The sequence below is a fragment of the Hippichthys cyanospilos genome, chromosome 5 (genome assembly GCF_059441005.1).
Source record: "Hippichthys cyanospilos isolate Australia breed blue-spotted pipefish chromosome 5, RoL_Hcya_1.0, whole genome shotgun sequence".
In the NCBI taxonomy this organism is placed as follows: domain Eukaryota; kingdom Metazoa; phylum Chordata; class Actinopteri; order Syngnathiformes; family Syngnathidae; genus Hippichthys; species Hippichthys cyanospilos.
In genome coordinates, this window is record NC_142373.1 from 8,612,133 (window position 1) to 8,633,357 (window position 21,225).

At 42.9% G+C, this 21,225-nt stretch overlaps 2 protein-coding genes and 1 long non-coding RNA gene across 4 annotated transcripts; 2 read left to right on the forward strand and 1 right to left on the reverse strand.

Annotated features, from left to right (window-relative positions):
- The first annotated feature begins 973 nt into the window (after positions 1-973).
- lrrc58b (leucine rich repeat containing 58b) lies at positions 974-6,555 on the forward strand. The gene is made up of 4 exons (XM_088416066.1): positions 974-1,648; positions 3,901-4,029; positions 4,107-4,384; positions 5,266-6,555. The coding sequence occupies exons 1-4, from the start codon at positions 1,185-1,187 to the stop codon at positions 5,460-5,462; spliced, it is 1,068 nt and encodes a 355-aa protein (XP_088272192.1). The 5' UTR covers positions 974-1,184; the 3' UTR covers positions 5,463-6,555.
- Positions 6,556-9,134: 2,579 nt separating this feature from the next.
- Positions 9,135-21,050, forward strand: gpr156 (G protein-coupled receptor 156). Its single transcript, XM_088415940.1, has 10 exons — positions 9,135-9,292; positions 13,327-13,479; positions 13,768-13,895; positions 14,345-14,480; positions 14,805-14,915; positions 15,161-15,286; positions 15,405-15,500; positions 15,683-15,919; positions 17,253-17,411; positions 17,550-21,050. The coding sequence occupies exons 2-10, from the start codon at positions 13,363-13,365 to the stop codon at positions 18,753-18,755; spliced, it is 2,316 nt and encodes a 771-aa protein (XP_088272066.1). The 5' UTR covers positions 9,135-9,292; positions 13,327-13,362; the 3' UTR covers positions 18,756-21,050.
- Positions 10,714-15,927, reverse strand: LOC148423353 (uncharacterized). Of its 2 annotated transcripts, none has more exons than XR_015865769.1 (3): positions 15,710-15,927; positions 15,132-15,470; positions 10,714-13,875 (listed from the first exon to the last, which is right to left on the reverse strand). It is a non-coding gene; the product is annotated as an uncharacterized LOC148423353 (long non-coding RNA). The 2 variants fall into 2 exon arrangements; XR_015865768.1 differs by having other exon boundaries at positions 15,138-15,470; positions 15,710-15,923.
- Positions 21,051-21,225: the final 175 nt, after the last annotated feature.

A 21,225-nucleotide genomic window follows, 5' to 3' on the forward strand; every position in this document is an offset into this window, starting at 1 on the left:
AGATCATGTTTGGCACATTTTCACATCCCAGTCTTCAACGAATTTCCCAAGCATTATTTTGGAACACCAGGCAATCTAAAGAAACCCAATGCAGTGTTTTATTGCAGTTTCACAGATTAGGTCGCAGGTTAAGTCCGTTTTTTTGTTGTTTTTTTTCTTCTTCCATTTCTCTTCAAGTTACTTCAGTCAAAAAAATATCAATTTCAATTTCAATCAATTATCAGACCAATAAAAAGATCGATTTTATGTATTTAATTAAAAGAGGGAGCCCTTTTTTTGAACATCGATATCAAATTTGCGGATTCTCGGTACTGTCGGTATTTTTGGGAACGTACATTTTGCGATAAACGGAAAGGGATATTATGCAAGTAAGGGGAAACGTGAAAACTCGACGGGCCGTTAACAATAATTTGAAAGAGGACATCTGGAAAGTATGTTTAGAAACGCACGCATCCAATTGTACCATACTTGTATCATTTTCTTCCCATGCGATGCTTAGCGTGCATAGCCTTGCATAACCTCGTAACCGAAGCCGCGTGTTGCATAATGTCACTTGCCTGGAGCCGGACAAGTTTGCAGACAGCGTCCTTATGATTTTGTACTTGCATAAGTTTCAGTGCTGAAATTAAAACGCATTCGTTGTTTTAAATAATGTTTTATATGAACATAAAACATTCGATGAATATTAATTAACATTAATATTCGATTAGAATGTTGCAAATAGCTCACGTTGCACGGTCGCAATGTGGACCAATTCAGTGCTGAGAAAAATACATTCGTTGTTTTAAATAACGTTTTAAGTCAATTATTTAATATTCGATTAGAACATGTTGCGAATGGTTCACGTTACATGGTCGCTATGTGGACCAATAGATAACTAGCTAGGCGGGACTTTGACCCTGGGCCGACCAATCACAAAACGCGAGCGAAACAGTCACATTAACATTTAAAGCGCCGACCACACGCTCCCCAGTACTACAAATGTGCCGCCGCGTGATACACGAGAGCTGACGTTCCGTCCCCTATAAACGTGGCCTTTTCAAACGGCGAAATGCGGCTAAATGCTGTCGGAAGTGACAAGAACTCGTGAACACCGCGCGGGCGAAACGTGCTTGTGACGGCGTCGTCGGCGTGAAAACTTGGCGAGGAGTTTTCGGAGGAGAAGAAGACGAGTCAACCCCAAAATGGAGCTTGACGGCGGGGCGGGGGCGGCGGTGGGCAGCGACGGCGTGCTCGACTTCTCGCGTTCGAACTTGAACGCGTTTACCGTGGACGGCGTCAGCGAAGGGGAGAAAAGAGACACGAAGCAGCTCTACCTGAACAACAACCGTTTTTGCGCGCTGCCCTCGACGGTGACCCATTTCGCCAACCTGCAGTTCCTAGATATCAGCAACAACAGATTGTCGGCCATAGGCGAGGACATCACGCGGCTACACAAGCTAACGACGCTCGTAGCTAAAAACAACCGCCTCAACGAGTTCTCCCTGCCCAAGGACTTCGGCTCCATGCGGTTGGAAGTGCTGAACTTTAGCGGGAACCGCTTCGAGGAGATCCCGCTGCAGTGCACCAAGCTCCGGCGTTTGCAGTCGCTGTCACTCGGCGGAAACAGATTGAGGAGTATTCCCGCCGAGATTGAAAACCTCACCAGGTGGGTCACCACAAGACAGAGACGTAAGAATGTTGCTACTATTGCGTCGCGGCTGTCGAGGATGACGTGTAGGGATATAATTTCGTAGCTTTTAGATGACTGCGGGTTCAGAAAATGTGCGGGCTAGCGCGACTAAATCTTGCGAGGTTACTTCAGGTACGCCTTGGGGTTTTCGCTATCGCACAAAAGCTGGCGGTGTCACCATGGCAACGGGGATCTGGAGTTCCTGCGATGGACGCGCTGCCCTTTGACCTATGGTTGCCCAGAAGTGCGGATCTCACGATAAATAATTTACGACAATAAATACAATACATACATAAAATACAATGCAATACATAAAATTATACGAAGACAAAATATGACTAAAAAAAAAGAAATCACCAAAAAGCAGACAAATAACTACCACCTCTGGTAAGAAAATACTAGTCCTTCATTTGAGTTTGTGCTTTGTTTTGCGGGTAACTTGCTTTTTGTTTTTGATATTTTTACTTTTCTTAATATTATATTGCAACTAGTCTTTTATCATGTGTTTTGAATGTGATTCATTTGTTTTACTTTTGTGATTCTTGATTTGCAGTCTCATATTTTTTTAAATGTTTTTTTGTTTGTTTTTTACGTTTTTTTGTCTTTGAAGTGTGATTTTTTTTTTTTTTTATTTTATTTTGTTTGCTTATTGTTTTTCAGTGGTTTTTTTTCCTGTGGAAAAAAAACAATGTCCTTTGTCATTTTGTCTGCAACTAATTTTCTTTTGTCTGTTTTGTTTTTGATTGTGTTGTTTTGTCCTTTGTTATGTGTGAGTCCTTTTGGTTGCAATTTATCTTTTTTGTTTGCTCTGTTATTTGTTGTTGTTTTGCACTTAAGGGCCACCACAATAATGCTACTATTACGTCACAGTTTTTTTTTTTTTTCCATTGCTTTTAGATGATTTAAAATTCAGGAGAAGCCTGCACTGCAAAAGCTACGTGGTCATGCAAGATTACATCAGGCACTGCTGGGGATTTTTACTATCACAACAAGCAGAACAGCAACCAATGTCCCCATGGCAACTGGGGTTGTGGAGTTTACCTGCAATGGACTCCATGCCCTTTGACCCACCATTCATTTATCTGAGGACAAACGGTCACTAGTTCAGCTTGCACGCTGTGTGCGTGAACGATGCCTTTGTGGGGTTTTTTCCTCTGTGTTTGAGTTTATTTGCAAGCACAAGTAGCGATACCTTGAAAATAAGGCCGAAAGGGTATTTAAGAACCGATCCCAACTTTGAAGCATTTACAATTTACCTAAATTCTGTTTGGGGTTTTTTTAGTTCATTTTTGTCAATTGAAAGCCTTACACTTTAGATTTGATCACATACGTGCAGGAATGTGCGGCAACTTCAATTTCGTCACGTTCCTCTTTTCGAAGGGCCATTCTTGATACGCGGTAATGATTTTTCCGAACTTTTGTTTGTAATTTTAATCGAGCGTTTGTTTTATCCGGCTAAATATTTAGTTTTCTGGCAGCAATCTATCCTGTTTCTCAACATTGCCTGTTAGTTTTGCAAGCGGTGGGCGGGTTAGAAATGGGTTTTATTTATTTATTTTCTTGAAAACATCTGGTTGCATTTACACTCATCCCAAAAACGGTTATTAAAAAACAGTTCTAATATGAGTCACCGATCAAAAACATTTGCATCTTCAAGTGGAAACAGAGCTTCAAAAACCGTTGTAAGATTAAAAGCAGGTGCACACACAGCAATTTCTTCACCATTTAAAGGAGCCCGGCCGACTGATTAATTCGGATGATTATGGCCCTTTAAACTTCAAACAAAAATAATGGGAACTTTTTACGACACTGCTGTCATTATTCATTACACAAAAATCCGTACCAAAACTCTATTCCCTGTATGACGTGGAACAATGGTGCGAAGCTTTTTACGGAGCAGGTTTTATTGTCTTGATGTTCAGTGGCGCGCTTCAGTGACCCGGTGCCCGGTGAAAGATCAGAGCTCCACGTCTCGTTGCGTTTATCACGCTCCATCGGCCGTGCTGTACGGCCTGCGCTAGGCGTTACGTCATTCAGTGCCACGGGCTGTATATATACAGTATATATACTGTGTGTGTGTGTGTGTGTGTGTGTGTGTATATATATATATATATATATATATATATATATATATTTACATTAATATACGCACACCTATACATGTTATGTCTAGGGTAGGTATTACGTCCGTACATAATTATGATTGACGGCGTCCCGTCTTTTTGCAGTCTGGAGCTGCTGTACCTCGGCGGAAACTTCATCTCGGCCATTCCCGCCGAAGTCGCCAACCTGCCTCATCTGAGCTACTTGGTGCTGTGCGACAACCGCATCCAAAGCGTCCCGCCGCAGCTCACCCGGTGACTCATCGCCGCCGCGCGGATTTGGTCCGGCCGAGGTGCCCTCCCCTCCCCTCACCCGCCCGCGTCTGTTTCAGGCTCCGCTCGTTGCGCTCGCTGAGCCTTCACAACAACCTGCTGACCTACCTGCCCCGGGAGATCCTGAGCCTGGTGCGGCTGCAGGAGCTCAGCCTGCGCGGGAACCCGCTGGTGGTGCGCTTCGTCAAGGAGCTGATGTACGACCCGCCCTCGCTGCTGGAGCTGGCCGGGCGCACCATCAAGAGCAGGAATGTCCCCTACTCGCAGCCGGACTTGCCCTCCCACCTGCTCAAGTACTTGGACCTGGCCAGCAAGTGCCCCAACCCCAAGTGCGCAGGTCAGTTCCTTCGTATCTCCGTGCTTGCTTTACTTTCCGGCGCGGAAAAAGGATGGGGGCGGGCAAGTACCCAGAACTGGTGTCGGAATGGGGCCTTTTTTTTAGGCGTCGGGTAGTTGAGTAGATGCACGATACCGTATAACGCTCCTTAAGACTTTGGCCTCATTAGCAAATCGTCAGAAGCGTTTGAAAGAAAGGTTGTTTTTCAGCATCGTGAGCAGTAAAATTCCATACGTCAAAAGTACCAAAGATCTGGAGGAGTAGGGCTAGAGCGGGTAATGCGCCGATATTCGACACTTAAACAGGTAACGGGCTCTGCCCGTCTCAAAAGATCCAATCGTTTCTCACTTCAGGGAATTATTTATACGCGATTTCAGTCAACTTTAAAATAGATTGTGCTGACCATGGCTTTCTACGGTGCAAACTCTTCCTCTTTTTCACTGAGTTGCGACTGCCGATGTGCGAAAAAAAACGCAACCTTATGTAATCACGTTCAAAAACTCAAATTCGGGGCACTAAATAATTACGCTGTCAATTTTGTTCTTCGGTGCCTGCCGCCAGCACTTAGCGCTGCGTCAAGACGTAACGTACGTAGCATATATTAGCGGCCAGCTAGCAACCGGGTGAGGAGGAGTAAAAAAGTGAAATGTGTTATTGGGTGTCTCGTCTTCTCGTGGGCTCAATCCCGTGCACGCTTATGCGACCGCGTTATCGCGGTTTTTCTTTTTCCCCCGGAATAGGTTTCCATTTTCGAGCTTATCGACGGAACGTTTCGTCACCGTTCTCACAAGAATGTGTAAAGTGTTTATATCCACCGCGTCTTGTCGCAGGGAAAAGTTTGCTCCCGTCAACTAATTCCATTTGCATTATTTTGGGGGCAGGCGTCTACTTCGACTCGTGCGTGCGCCACATCAAGTTCGTGGACTTCTGCGGCAAGTACCGGCTGCCGCTCATGCACTACCTGTGCTCGCCGGAGTGCACCAGGTCGCCCTGCAGCTCCAACCCGCAGAGCGACGCAGAGTCGGACGAGGACAACAGCGTTCCCGCCTACCGCCTCCAGAGGGTGCTGCTGGGCTAGGACCGGGCCGTCTCCTCTTCTGCCAGCCGCGCACGGACTCTAGTACGCACAGGTTCTAGTTCTACACATTTAGTTTTGTTAGGAGAACTTTTTCGAAGCAGTTGATAACATGTCCGCGAGGTTCTTTTTTTACAAAATGTCTCATGGATCAAAAATAACTTAAAGGTATGCTTGTAAAAGCAGCTAATGTGAAATAATGAACCGACTGCCATTGATGGGTTCGGAGGGGAAAGATCCAATTTTACTGGGCTTGAAAGTGAACGAGTTCAGCGTTGTCACTATTTTCTACAAATGCCCTATTTGCAGCAATTAACTGAATCGGCCGATCGGCGGTAAAACATTGAACTCGTTCGCTGCCAGTGACGGCAAATATAGACGTCAAAAATCCATTTGAACTTGGCTGGTAGCGATTGAGTTAATTATCGTACTGGCATACATCAAAGACGAAGTGCATTGTTAGCGGCAAATCACTAAAAATGGCTTTTTGGGGAAAACATTTCACTCGTTTACTGCCAATGACGGCTACGCGCGTCAGAGATTATTTTTACTGGGCTGGCAGTGAATTGGTTCCTGGTTTGCACTTATTGGGTAGGCACTAGACAGGCAGGCCACAGAACCAATAAATACAAGCGGTCTCTTTTTTTTCTACGATCCTTTACTTGATCCTAGCAGCTAACAATTTTGTATTTTTGCTTTTTTCCCACATTTTTCAATGCAGAAATTGACTCAAGCATAAACACGAGATATGAGAGACGTGAGAATGTTACAGTGGCATCTAAAAGACAATACCAATAGTTTCTTGCAAACGTTTTTTTAATAGTGTGTGTGTGTCTGTCAATCGATGTAATATATGCACCCTAAAATGTGACAAGATGACTTAGATTTTTTTCTGTTATTTTTCTATATTGTATTATCACAAAAATGTCTCACCGAAAAACTGCTTTTCTACCAATCACTACAAATTGAGCTCTACATCCTTACAGTAACTAACCTGCAGAGTAGCTTGCACTTAAACTGGAAATGTATGTACTCTGATTTTTGTATGACTATGATGATGATAATAATAATAAAAGATGCACAATAGTCTAGCACATTTTTTTAAAGTATCTGTAGTTTTTGTTCCCATTGGAGAAATGAGGCAGCCTACCGCTGGTCTCGGGTAATAGCATCATCTATATGGAGCGCGGACATAAAGGCCCTCGCACATGACGAGCGTCGAATGTACATTGCGGTGCGCACCCTCAGCTCAGCCGGCACACGTGACGGACGGGCAGGCTAAATCCAGACTGCCTCAACTTTGTAAAGTTACTTTGATAATCCTATGATTATGTACGCAGGGCCACCCTTATGCACGCGACCTATACCGAGCATTTTCATACTTATAAAATGTGCAATATGCTGACTGCTGTTTACGATTTTCGAAACGTTCTACCGAAAATTCTGTTCGCTTCCCCGAGCAGACTCGATTCCACAATCGAGCAAATAATAATGAATGGCAATTACTGTATTATACTGTATACAATAATAATCACTATATAATCCTAATAGCATTGCTGAAGAAATTCTAACAGTATCAATAATTAACCTTGGTGAGCTGACTTCTGCTCTGTCGATGAAATATTCAGGCTGTTAGTCATGTGTTCGTCGTAGCCAGCAGCAGCCACGCGCCCGCCAACGAGTCCACCTTAAACCCGATCTTGAGGGAAACACGATAGCGGTCGACCGTGTAACCCAGACGCTTTTGTTCCTCAGTGGGACGCGAGCGTGCTGTCATGGGATCGCAAAGAACTTTGAACACCTTGATGCTTGCTCTTGTTTGTTTTAGGTAGTCATTTTCTTGTGCTTGTGCTTTTTTGATAATTGTTTCAAAAGCGCTAGCGCCATCCTGTGAGATTGCCGCTTAATATGGATCATTACCAAATTGTATGGTTAGCTTTTATGCGCATATCCTCCATAAACCTGAACTTTGAGGGGTTCTTATATGTTTAAGTGTCTTATCCATGTTCCCCTTTCATGGTGGGTGTCTGCCAAGGTGTAACCATTTTTGACATTGTCCACATGTCAACCAAATTTACTCTGTATTGAGAGGTTACCACTGCCCACGTGGCCGCCACGTCTGTTTGCTGGATCTAGTCTGTACTGAAAAGTTGCCCCCGCCAACATGGACACAACGTGAGTGCATCTATTTGCTTAATTCAATCCGTGCTGGAGGCTTGCCCCTGCCAACATGGCCACCACATCTGCACATCGCTTCAATCGGGTCTATTCCGTACTGAAAAATTGACCCTACTAAAATGGCTGCCATATTGGCACATCTCTTCGCCAGACATTGTCTGTACTATCAGGTTGTACCTGCCAACATGGCCACGAAGTTGACACATCTGTTTAACAAAATCTAGTCTGGAAAATTGGCCCCTTCCAGCATGGCCGCCACCTCTGGTCATTAGCTCTATTCTGTATTGAAAAATTGTCCCTGCTGAAATGGCTGCCATATTGGCACGTCTCTTTGCTAGATCTCGTATGGAGTGAAAAGTTGCCCCTGCCAACATGGCCGCTGCATACTTGACATTGCACACCGACCACCATGTAACGATAGCCACTTTTCATTGAAATCCATTTCACCACATACCTAAAATCACATTTCCATTTTGCAGCGCATCATACCTGGGAACTGTTCCTAACATTTTGGATACCTGAAGAGAAACATTTCCGAACGTGTACCTCTCTGATTGTGGTCATGCGGGTGTATTTTGTGCATAATTGTGTTTATGTTATGATCATGTTTTAGTGCGTCTCTTACAGCTGTGAGCCATGTTGACACGCCCGCTTCAGGAATGACTCGGCGGTTTGTGTATGTGTGTGCGGGCTTGGTTTTTGCTGGATAGTGTGGACTAAATTTTGCTGTCTTTGTGGGGACCTCCTGCTCTAGTGGGGACCATTTTGTTGGAACCAACAAGTTCAAGTTTGGTTGAGGTTAGGGTTAGGCAATCATATCTATTAGATGTCCTCACTACCATTGAAAGAAAAAATGTGTGAGTGTCCTTGGTTTTTGCTATACGATGGTGACCAAATTTCCGATTTTGACGGTCATTGTGGGGACGTCTCGCCAGTGGGGAACATTTTCGTAGAAGCGACAAGTTCAGACCTCCTTCTCAGGGTCGATACCTGGTTTTAGAGTGTAGGTTTGGGGTTGATTTGGATTTTGTTAGGATAAGGGTTAAACAATCGGATGTCCCCACTATGATAGAAAAACGTACTTTGTGTATGTTTATACATATTTTCCTGTCCCCTCCCATTGTGTGTGCACGCATTTGGTTTAGATGCTTTAACCTTCCTAAAATGTTTCTGTGCGGGCATAGTAAATCTCAGTAACGTTCTAATAACACCAAATATTGCATCCACTGCGCTCACATGATCTCGTGAGCGTGTGTATCTCTTTCCATCGAAACAAGCCTATTTATTTGCGTTGGACACTGCTACGTGTGCCACCCTGTCCCCGAGGATTGTCACAACCCTCGCACGGACCATCACGCTTGAAACCTATTGGCGGGAGATGTGTGTGAAAGGGAGAACGCCTCACACACGCACGCACACACCCTTCCTGTGACACACACACACACACACACACACACCTCCCTCCTCACGAACTCTCAGTGCGCTCAGCTTCTCCTGACGGGAGCCGGTATGGAAAGTTTGACGCGTGCTTGGAAATGCCGGGCTTCTTCTCAAGCGTGCCGATCTAATGCCAGGACATGTTAGCTGCGGCGCCTTCATCCAAGCGTCCCGGAGTCACCCGCCGTGGAGGCCGCGGACGTCGGGATCGTCCAAAGGTCGGCTTTTGTTCGCGTGCATCGGTGCTTCTTGTACGAAGCAAATTTGGTTTGGCCAAAAAAAGTGCGTTAGGTCTCTCTTGAACTAGGTGAACATAAAATCAGCAAAAAAAAATAAATGATTAGCATAATGTAATTAAATAGAATAATATGCTTTTATTATCATTGCATAGCTGGTATACAACAAAATTGTTCGAAACAAAAAATGCAAGCACACAGTGTCCTCTGTATCATATATGTGGATGTAAAATTTTAAACAAAGTTCAATTTAGCATACAGAAAAGAAAATTATTTTTATGAACTTGTATTTCAGTGGAATGTTGATATTTATAAATAGTATCTTTTAATTATTTTTAATTAGATGCACATTTTTACATTTATACTTAATGTAAATAAATATACAAATAAATATAAATACTGTATATATAAAATTCTGTATGAACGTACATAATATTTTATGGATTATTGAAATATAATTATTTTAAATGTATTTTTGCAAAGATGCTGAATTACATATATATATATATATATATATATATATATATATATATATATATATATATATATATATATAGCCATACTTCCACAATCATTCTGTTGTTGTGAGTCCTTGTTTTCCTTTTGTGACGAAATGATACTTTTGCAAAGCAAAAAAATGTTCTTCAGTTAAATGGACATTGTGCTGCTCCTTTTGGTGTTGTGCCGTTTGGACACCAGAGGGCAATATAATACAGACATAAAGACACACAGAAGAAGACTTTCCCAACTCACTGGGTTATCATTGTTAATAGTTAAAAAAAATGCAATAAGTAGATAATGTAGGTTTTTATTTGAGTTTAGTCTAGGCCTGTATCAAAATGATATTTTCTCTTACGCATCATTATTTTGGTTAGTACCGCTAACAGCTTCGACAGGGAGCGGCGTCCGTATAAAAGGCTTTGCATCCAGGCCGAGCAGGCACCAGAAGTATTATCTCATCAAGATGAGCAGGGAAAGAAATGGAAGGCGCCCCGCCCCGCAGAGCTGACTCCTCTAACCAGATTATCTTCAGCCTCCCACCAAAAACGGCGCCATTGCTGCAAAATGCACCACCACGCGGCCGGAGATTATCCCCAATAAATTGCATTCTAACTCAGCTTAGAGAATCAACTTAGAAAGAGAGCGTCGGTTGAGGCGGAATGCCTCAAAATTGCCCTCTCCGCTCGGATTTTCATGAGGCCGGCGGCCACCGTTAATCTTAATCCTGAAAGTGGGACAATTACCTTACGGTGCTTCGATTAAAAAGTCAGACGGGAGACGTCGGTCTCCAGAAAAACCGCGTACGGTCCCGCAATACATCTTTTTGGTTTTTTTGCAGTCTGTAGTAAGTAAGTAACCCGGAATATTTCATCAACAGCAAACAGGAAGGACGACGACTAGGGTTCTTTTTTTTGGGCGAGGAGAGCGGACGTCCTCTCCGCTCCCCGTTTATTAATTCGGATGGGCCCCTTGTGCAAAAGTCATTGCTGCCCCGAAGGGTCGGGCGAGAGCTCTGGAAACAATGCAAACAATCGGTTTGTGATAGTGAGGGCTGTAGGTGGCAGTCCACGCTGCCATCTTCCTAATCGGGAACACAAAGACCCAACCCGTGCTGTTCGGCCCTTAGAGAAGTGTCGTCCCCCCGCGTGCTCTTCACCAACAGCTTCGACGGAAAATATTCATGTCTACGTGTTGCAAATACAAATACGGGATGACCTACGAACAGTGTTAACATTTTTTCTCGCAAAAAACCACCCTTGTGGGATCCTGGGATTTCAAAGAACATAAAACCCTGAAAAGCCTTATTGCCCAATCCTACCTTCGTTGACCTCTCCGCAGTCAAAGTGTTTTTTTTGAAAAACCAGGAGGAAATGCCTCCTTGTAGCGGGGGCTTTCCTGCAGGAAGCAGCGGGAGCGCGAGCCAAACCCGGAAAAGTGACGAAAGGACAAGAACAGGAAGTGCCCAGATATGCCGCCGCATTGTTCTCTTAATGTGGTGGAAGTAGGTCACAATTCTTAGCTGATTCTTACCAAAAGTCATTTCTGCCACTTTAATCCGAAAAGAGCCTTTCACACAAACAATGCAACAACACCGCTAAGCTAGAGGTGTTGTTTCGCTTGCCCCTTATTCACAGTCTTTAAAAATGTACTTTTCCTATCCCGGTACAAACGCATCAAACTGAATTTGGTAATACTTGCAGAAATCTGGTTAAAAAGTAATCGAAAGAAACTTTTTAAAAATGTGTGCGCTGGTGTCTCGTATTTTATAGCGTATTTTATTCAGCAACCCAAATGACTCATTAAACTTTGGAACTACGTTAATTGTGGTATCTTTAGCTGTATTTTATTCAGCAACTCAAAAGATTTCTCCTGGAACATCGTCTGTTTTTTTTCTGGTCTGCTGTAAAATTGCATGTCTAATGACAATTTGTATCAAACTTGACAACATTATTTTGCAAAGGACTCACTAGAACACAATTTAACAAAGTTGCTTCATGTTCCAATTGACTGACTCTTAATTTGAAAGGAAAACTGCACCGTTCCTGTTACGGTATGAATAGTAATGAACTGGAATTGCTGTTGTCTGCACTAACCTTATTCAAAATCTCACATACACTCTGAAGTGCCTCCCTTTCCTCCTGGGTGAGAACAGCTGCTTTTATATTTCCATTTGTAAGCTAAAAAAAAAAAGTGTCACGAAAAGCCTACTAGGCCATCTAAATCTAATTTGAAAACCATTTTTTAATTTAGTTACACAGCTGAAAATATCGTTTTCCTAATTTCAACGGGGGTGTGTAGACTTTTTACACGAGGCGATGTGAAAGAACCAAAGCACTGGAAGACTCCCCATAATTTCAACAAACAACCCAGGCTAAACTTAGATCCTCACAATGAGAAAAGTTGGTTGCAATTACTGCTTTGAGAACTTGGATGCTGCCTCGCGTGTTATGTATTTGCCAAGACTTTATAAAGTCAGACATTGAGCGGAGCAGACATACGGTATGATGCCTAATACTTGATATTGCTCAGGTAAACGTCGGCGTGAGCCACATGCGCCTGAGTCACAGTCGGTCTGTTTTGGAGCTTCAGCTGTGCGAGCGCATCTACGTGTCGGTGCAGGGTGGAAGCGCCTGCGGCCACGGTGACAAACTGATTTTGCTTAGCGCATGTCTGTTTGTCATTCCCGCAATTTTTTGTTTGTCGGATCCGCTAATTACAGCTTTGGTGTAGCCTGCTCTAAACTCGCCAGGAGAACAACAGACATGTATTTGTATGCATCAACCTTCATTAATTAAAACTAATTCAATGATTTTAATGACAGGACAGAAACAGTATGGTTTTTCTTTTCAAATTAATAGCAAATTGATTGAAAGGTTAAAAAAGACATATTGAATTGTTGTTCACAAGATAATGTTACACAATCCATCTTTTGGAATTGCCAGATAAAATATGTCAAGCAAGACCACAGCAAATTATGGCTGTCGCTATCAAATAACTTTTGGAATCAATTATTCTACCCATTATTTCATCCATTATTGAAATAATCTGACATAAATTCACGTCGCATAAAAAGGAGTGGAACAGGACTATTTAAATTGAAACCAGAAAACAACCAAATTTGTGTCAAACTGACAACAGTTTAAGGTTTTCATTCGATGCAACGTAAATTGTGTATTGTTAGATAAGAAAAATACAGCTGTTATAAAGTTAACTGAATTTCATACAAATGGTAAAAATACTGAAGTAGCCTGTCTTAGACGAACATATTGTTGATTTCATATTTATTTAACGGTTTCAATCAGAATCTAACAGAAATACTATTTTTCGAGGGAGTTGGAACTCATCGGTGTACCTAATCGAGTGTCTTAAATGTTCGCCCGCCTATTTCCTTGTAAAGTGACCGAGAGAGCACCACACTGTGGAGACTATGAGTATTGCAACCGGAAAGTCAAATCCGCTTTCTGTCATTGGCACACCATTTATAGATTTTTTTTTTTTTTTCTCCCCTAAACCAGGATGCGCTGGTGAAAGTGGACTGACCCGGGCCAGCCATGGAGCCCGAGTGGAACTGCAGCTCCCGCTGCGATTCCCCATTGTGCCTCGGCCACTCGGGGACCCACAGGCAGGACAGCCTGGAGCTGTTGCAGAAACTGTGCGGCCTAAGTCGGGTAATCGTCAGCCACATTTCAACCTTTGTCTCTTAGGGCGTCCAGAAAATATCATTAGGCGACAGCCGTTTTACTAAATGGATTCGTTTCCCTCAAAATTCTATATACAGCATACAGCTGCCATTTTGAGGCCAAGAAGCTATGTTGAGGAGCGTTGAGGAGCTTCATTCCCATGAAACAAATGATTTGCTGACATATTTAGGCAATTCTATCTATTAGATTTGGGAATAAGGCGAAAAGCAAAATGCGAATCTTGGCGATTGATTTGGGGGTGATACGTGTTCCCAGATGGCGGCGGAACTCCCGAAACGCTCGCTCTCGCCGGTGTTGAGCGCCGTGGTGTGGACGCTGCTCTCGTGCGGCATCTTGCTGACTTTCTGCTTCCTGCTTTTCACCCTGCGCTTCAAAAACAACAGGTTAGCGCTCATTGGAACATTATCAGGGGAAAACTATGAACAAAGATTAAGGCCAGTGAAGAGAAAAATATAGGCAGGGTTCTCACTTTTATCCCAGAAATCTGACCTGATTCTCAAAATTCTCACTTGCAGTATCTAACCTAACCCTAACTTTCAAATCAGAATCCTCCCTCCATTCGGTTGCATGAATTCTGAGAATTCTCGGGACTACGACCGAAAGTCCGATAGCCTAATTCTAAGAAGATACAATTCAAAATGCCATAGATGGACTACTGAAATTGTCATTGGTGTTGTGATAGATACAGAGCAGAATAAGTCAAACAATTCACATTGAATTATTCAGATTTTCAAACTTTAGTTTCTCGCATGAAGCAAAATTATGTAGAAAGCTATTTTGCACTTTATAACACATGCTGCGTTTGCTATTGTTTTTTTGTTTTTTCTACAAGGATAGTGAAGATGTCCAGTCCCAACCTGAATGTCCTGAGTCTCTTCGGAAGTGTCCTCACCTACAGTAGCGGCTTCCTGTTTGCCGTGGACCCGCCAACGCACCCTCAAATGGAAGCGTCAGCAGCTGTGCTACACGTTAGTAACATCTTGTACTAGAATCTATTTAAGATGAATTTACATTCATTATTTATTCATGTGTTGTATTTTTCAGCATCAAACGGTGTTCAAAAGTGTTTCTAGTTTGAATACGGATTGACATTTGATTTAATTTCAGTCACTTTGATTCTCTTTAAACTCTTGTTTTTTTCAGATTGGGAATAACCTGTATAAACCCCATTCAAAAGTAGTTCACCAAAAGTTGATCTCAGTGACTTTTTTTTCTTTTGTTAATGTTAAAAAGGATAGAATTTTAGGTGTCCTTCTACAGTTGTTAAAATGAGTTTGCGCTACTTCCCACAGGCCCGCGTGTGGACCCTGTGTCTCGGCAGCACCATGGTGTTTGGACCCATCTTAGGAAAAACATGGCGGCTGTACAAAGTGTTTACCCAGAGAGTGCCTGACAAGAGAGTGGTAGATACAGCTCTTTTTTTTTTTTTCATCAAACCTGCTTGCTATTGTTTTATTTTGCATCCCCATATATTAACATCTCCATTTCGGGTGTAATACATGGTTTGCGGCTCCTTATCTGTGGAAAGAAATGTCTCGTTGAATGTTAAAGATTGCCGACCCCTGCCCTAGCTAAACCTTTAGGCTTTTTTTTTTAGCACCGACTCGGTTGTAACTCACTCGTACCGCTCGGTGCTCCGACGTGTCAGATCATCAAAGACATTCAGCTAATGGCCATGGTGGCTCTCTTGATCCTGCTGGACTTGCTGGTCCTGAGCGCCTGGAACCTGTCGGATCCGATTCGCTGTTCCCGATCTCTCGGCGCCGTGGTTAAGGTGGGTGGCTGCAATCGTATCGCTGAATATTCAAATTGCTTTCGCGTTCGTCGGGCTGGATGTCATCTATTTGAGTGCGGTTTCCCCATCACTGGCGGTATGTTTGTGTTGATTTTAGATGGTGGAGAAGGACATCTCCTATTCCTTGTCTCGGCTTGATTCTTGCTCTTCCGCGTACTCGGATCTGTGGGTTATCATCATAGTGGTTAAAAAGGTAGGTTATGAGCCAAATCGGTGCAAATTTAGGCGTTAGAGGGCTGGAATTTAATGACAACCGTTGACGATCTTGTCACGTTAGCAGATTTTTTTGCAATCATTTCGGTGATTAAAACCACAGCTTCTTCTCTTGTAATTTGAAGGTTTGTAAACGTTGCAAATGTTTGTTTCTCTTTCAAGGGGTGTCTCCTGCTCTACGGCACGTACCTGGCCGGCCTGACCAGCAATGTCAGCCACCCTCCGGTCAACCAATCTCCCACCATCCTCACCGCCGTCACTTTGGTCACCCTGTGCGCCGGCGCGGTCGTCCCAGCGTCCGTGCTGATGCCAGCTTGGCCCAACGTGGTCTACGGCATGGTGGCCGGCGCCATTTTCATCTGCACGCTGGCTACCAACTGCATGCTCTTTGTGCCTCAGGTAGGAAACCCCGTTGCATTACAGCTGTCGAAATTCCTCAACGATGAATCCGTTCTCAAATTAATTGACAGCCCATTTTAAGCATTTTTTTCATCTTTTGTTGAACTTCTAATGATCCAAATCCTCAAATTTAAGCCTCCCAACTGTATTTTGTTCTGATTTCTGCAGTTACGCACAAGACCTGAGGGTGTCGTTGTTTAGCTAGAAACCCGTAACAACCCTCGATGCGCCTTGAAATTATTGTCGTATTAACGAGACTTTCTCATATCGTGCTGGGAAACGCATCTTGACTTTGAGTTATCACTGGAGGGTGACTCACACAACGCCTGTTGGTAAAATATATGCTGGCAGCTTTATGATCCGCTAATTGTCTGCTGGTGTGGGTTTATGTTAGGATAAAGGAATGCATCTGAAGGAGAAGGAAATATTTTGGCGATGAGCCGTTTCCTCCAAACACACCTGGTCCCACACTAGTAAACATGCGCACTGTATTGTGTCTGGATGCTGTCATCCATTTTCCACGGGATCATTAATCTTTGCGATCTTTGGGCAAGAGTCTGAGCACATACTTTTTGGGCTTATTGCCAGCCATTTGTGTGTCTTATATTTATAGCACTGAATGTTTAGATGTCTTTTACTCATTCCCAATCAGGCATTTTGACGTTTTTAAGAGTCCATACATTCAATCCGAGGTAGGCTACTTCTTTTGTGGTTGTTGTGTTAAATCAACCACTATTAAAAGAATACACATTTACAGATTGAGAGGCAGTAAGAATGCTGGATTACACAAGAATATTGTATCAACAGTGTAATACTCAATTAATAATCTCACACTGTTTCGTTCTTTGTCATTTAGCGATGTATGACACCCTCTAGCGGTAGACAGTAGAATTACAAGGCTAGGAACACGCATCGATTGCTTCGCTTCTCCTACTCAAGACAACCAGAACAGTGCCCTGAGAATGAAATTTCCTGGATGAATGGCAATATTTATTTGTTCAACTTTGGACAGTTGAGATCAGTGGTTCTCTAATGGGGCTACATGAGATTTTAACGGTTTCTGCCAATATCATCAAATCTAAATTAAAACTTTTAAATTCAAGGACTGGAAACTTGCTTTTTTTTTCAGATTAAGAGCCAATTAATTAGAAGATTAACTTATTCCGAAATTGTGTTCCAGTGACTTGCGGTTTTCACAGGGCGTACATTAGTGAACAATCGATTTTGTGTCTTTCCATTATTATGCTTTTGAAATGTGGGGGAACGTACAGTATATCGTATTAGAAAACAAGACTTTTTTCCTAATTTCCTTGGCCATCGGCTACACGAGCAGCTGACCGAATGGAGGCATTTTGAGGAGGATCACAACAACCCGAGTCAGATGGCCAAGTACTTCAGCAGCCCCGGTAAGAGCCAGCCTTCAGTCTACAGCCAGGAAGATGTCTACTTTCTCCTCGGCGAGAACAACTCCATGAAGAAGCTGCTCAACGAGGTATCATTTATGTTAAGATACGGGTTTTTAATACAAGCGCAATTCAAATATACTTGAATTGGATATCCGGAGAACCACATTGGGCTGCAGCTCTTGAAGCACTGACGTCGAACTTCATATTTATTTGCCGTTTTCCAGAAGAACGCTGTGATTGACAGCTTGCAGGAGCAAGTGAGCAACGCCAAAGACAAACTTCTGCGTCTGGTGTCAGCCAGTCAAACGTCAGAGGAACAGGAGACGGGCAATCTCCAGTCATTGTCTACTCAGACCACAGAACTTCAGTCCTGTCAACTTCCAGCTTCTCTACCTCATAGCGACGTCAAGTCCAGGCTTTCATCCCCGCCGCCAGTCCGGCCTCTTCTCAACGCTGCTCCATCGTCACCCGGTGGTTCGGGATCTTATGATCAGCCTCCTTCGCCATGTCCTGTATCTCCAGTTTCCAGTGGATTGGATGCAGACGCAAGCGAGTCCATAGCAGGGGACCCACTCCGTTTTTCAGGGTTCCTTAGAACCGCAAAGGAAACGGCTGACTTTGTCACCTCACTGCAACCCCCTAGACTTTTGAATCCTTTTGAGGTCGAAACCTTTAGCAATGGGCCAACATCTCCCTTGGGACAGAACGCCAGACCGACTGGTTTTGTCAGTAGCGAGAAGTTGCAGGAGATTCTCCAAGAACTGAGCGTGGACACGGTCTTGGAAACCGTTTTAAAATCTGCGAGGAGACCTTCTCATAGCAGATTTCCTGAGGACTCCTCACTTTCACCCATCTCTCTGCGGACACCGCGTTCCCCCAACCCCCCGTTAGTCTTTCGCTACCCCAGCATCTCCCCCTACGCCATGAGGAAACGTCGACCGCCCTTCCGCTCGTCCAGACGTGGTTCGACCCCACCTTGCCTTCATGCAGAGAGGAAGGCGAGGGACCGTCAGAGTCGAAGGAACCGCCCAGAAGCCGTAACCCTGAATCGGGAAGTCACTTTGGATAGTACCAACCTCCGGGCTCCTAACAGTGACCTTAACTTACAAGAAGAGGACGTGGGTAGTTTGGTATCGAGGCCCGGCGGATGTTCTCCAGAGCATGTCGACACATCTGACAATGAGATGGGCTGCGACAGGCGGAAAAAAGCCCGCGGTGCGGACCCCCGCGGTCTCTGGGACTCGGACTCAAGCAGCTCCACGGACTACTGCTTCTACCACCGACCCTATTGCGACGCCTGCTTGCAGCGAGGCTCGCTGCTGTCCTCGGAGTCCTCGGACTCCTCGGACGGCGAGTGCGAAGGTTACGACCTCTGCCGCTCTGCACATCCGGTGGTGTTCAAGGAAGACCTCAAACCAACATTCGTTTAAAGACAATTTGTGGGAATGTTTGCACTTGAATACGCAAGATTTCAATGTCGGGGAGAAAAGATTTCATAGGTTGTTAAATTCAAATTCCTATTTTCATTTGATAATAATCATAGAAAAAAAACACCCCATACACTGACATAGACTAACTTCATGTATTCACACACACACACTCACAATTTTTTTTTCTACTAAGGTTGAACGTGAGTTGAAGTGGATAAAACTACTCATTTCTTATCTTCCATACATAAATTTTAAGACACCAACAAAATGTGCTTGTGCTAACCATTAGCAATTGAGGTTAGCACTAGCGTGCAAGCTACTACGTTTAAGGCCAGCAATACAAGCTGTTGTTTAGTTCGCACATACATGAAGTTGAATACACATTACACATGTAATAGTGTCCTTAAAACACTTACTGATGACGCTTCAACAATATTACATGAGCAAACCTGGGAGTCGAACCGCCTGTTTGCCAGTATAAGGTGATTAACTTCCTGTTTTTCTTCATCTTTGTTGTTATCTTCTTCCTTTTAAGAGTAGACTGGGCTTTTTGGGAAGTTCTTTACCTTATTTTGGGACACTATTTTTTGCTAATATTGTCTTTAATGAAAGCCTGCTAACTACTAAATCCACAAAAACTCAAAAATAGCATGATCGATTTGGCCACTAGGTGGTGCAATGTAGCTGTATGTCAAGATTGTCTTTGCATATGCTTGTTTTTCTCCCCACTTTATAATAATTCAACTTTACTTTATTTTTGTCAATCTTTTTTTTTTATTTGGAAATGATACCAAACTTGTTATAGCCCCTTTTGGGGGGGGATCGTTCTCCTTTCCCACCATTGCACCACGGCATACTTCTGCAAGAAAGGTACGTGTAGAAAACGGAGGCTTGAACATGTGTCAGGCAGAGTTTTGAGTCATGTATTTTTAATAGACTTCTTTTTAAAGTCGACTTATCCGGCTTATTCGACCAATTTTCAGTACGTATGCAATGTGGTACTTCTACAACTACCTCTGTTGATTTCAACTTGTCTTAATGCTTTTTCAACGAAGCATTTCACTGGGATTTGGGTGAAATCAAGTTTCACATGCATAATATTTGATCATGCTCTCATTATTTGACATATTGCAGAAGACACCAAGCCCATGCATGCTTAATTAAATGTATTTTTATGGAAGCGTGCCGCTGACAATGTGGAATGTACATTTTGAAACAGCACACTCATTTGAATGTAATTGTAAAAACGTGTAGGCTAAATGCTAAAAACATAGCGTTTTTCCTTATATTGCCATGGGGTATTAATTTGCGCATGTGCATACCATGTGGCATTACTAAAAAAACATGTATTCAATGGTAAAATCATAAAAATGAGAAATAATGACTAATGAGCAACATTTACTTATTTGCTGGTATAATGTAGGCCAGATGCTAAAAAAATCAAATTAGCACCCTGTTGCATTATGGGAAAAGTGCAATATATTTTTGCATTTTGCCTGCAATTACATTTCCTCATACTTTCAAAGATTCAAACATATTTAAACATATTCGAACGTACTTGTAAATCAGTTCAAACATACTTGCAAGTATGTTCCAATATGTTTGTCTGTCAAAAATGCTCTTTATTGGCAGCTCCATATATATATATTTTTTTTTTGCTTGGGGCTAAAGAACATAAAGAAAGCCTGGCCACCCTCAGACACTGAAGCGTTCTTATGTAAGCCTCGTCTGCATGAAGAGATCAACGCAAAGTATACAAACTACCAGGGGGCATAACTGGACTGTGTTTCTATGCCCTTTTGCCTTACAATTTAATCATTTGGTTTGACAATAGGGCCGTTAATAAGAACAGTATGACGTGAGATAATTCTACTATTATATTTTATTTACATTCATTTTTTTTTTTAAAGCAAGGAGAATACCCGTTTATTTTGGTCTCTCTTATCTCACATTATTTTTGCTCTGTTGCCTTATTTCTGGGACACTTTTCATTCTGCATATTGAAGCACTGAAGGGCAGACTGGGAGGAATTCTCTTTGTAGCGTACAACAGAGGCGCTACAAACCTCACAAAAGACTCTCTGCCAGCTTTCGTGTGTGGGAGGGAAGACCAACTAAGATTAGCCCGTCACAATTTTTTTTTTTTTATGTGAAAGCCACTGGCAGACTTAAAAAGGAATAGTTGCGTAGTCAATACATCCCGCAGACGTGATAAGGGGAAATTGACTTTATATTTGTACACTTTCATTCTGTATTTAATATAAACAGAATAAAGGACTCACTTGATAAAGCACAACAGGCCGAACAACAATGTTTTACTCAAACAGTTCTTGATACAACTACAAGTATGATGTTCCAACAATATTAGAACCCCCTCAACTTCAAGGAATACTTTTTATCTGTAAGAAGGTAATATTTTGGTAATAGTTCATTTTTTAAAATAGTTTTAATGTATAATTAATATCTTTGAA

What these genes read in the sequence shown, in the direction of transcription:
- lrrc58b (XM_088416066.1), top strand. Translation starts at nt 1,185, where the DNA reads ATGGAGCTTGACGGCGGGGCGGGGGCGGCGGTGGGCAGCGACGGCGTG. An exon ending in GTCCCGCCGCAGCTCACCCG is followed by an intron (nt 4,030 to 4,106) that starts GTGACTCATCGC and finishes CGTCTGTTTCAG; the next exon opens with GCTCCGCTCGTTGCGCTCGC. An exon ending in CCCCAACCCCAAGTGCGCAG is followed by an intron (nt 4,385 to 5,265) that starts GTCAGTTCCTTC and finishes TTTTGGGGGCAG; the next exon opens with GCGTCTACTTCGACTCGTGC.
- gpr156 (XM_088415940.1), top strand. Translation starts at nt 13,363, where the DNA reads ATGGAGCCCGAGTGGAACTGCAGCTCCCGCTGCGATTCCCCATTGTGC. An exon ending in CTGCGCTTCAAAAACAACAG is followed by an intron (nt 13,896 to 14,344) that starts GTTAGCGCTCAT and finishes TTTTTCTACAAG; the next exon opens with GATAGTGAAGATGTCCAGTC. An exon ending in TCATCATAGTGGTTAAAAAG is followed by an intron (nt 15,501 to 15,682) that starts GTAGGTTATGAG and finishes TTCTCTTTCAAG; the next exon opens with GGGTGTCTCCTGCTCTACGG.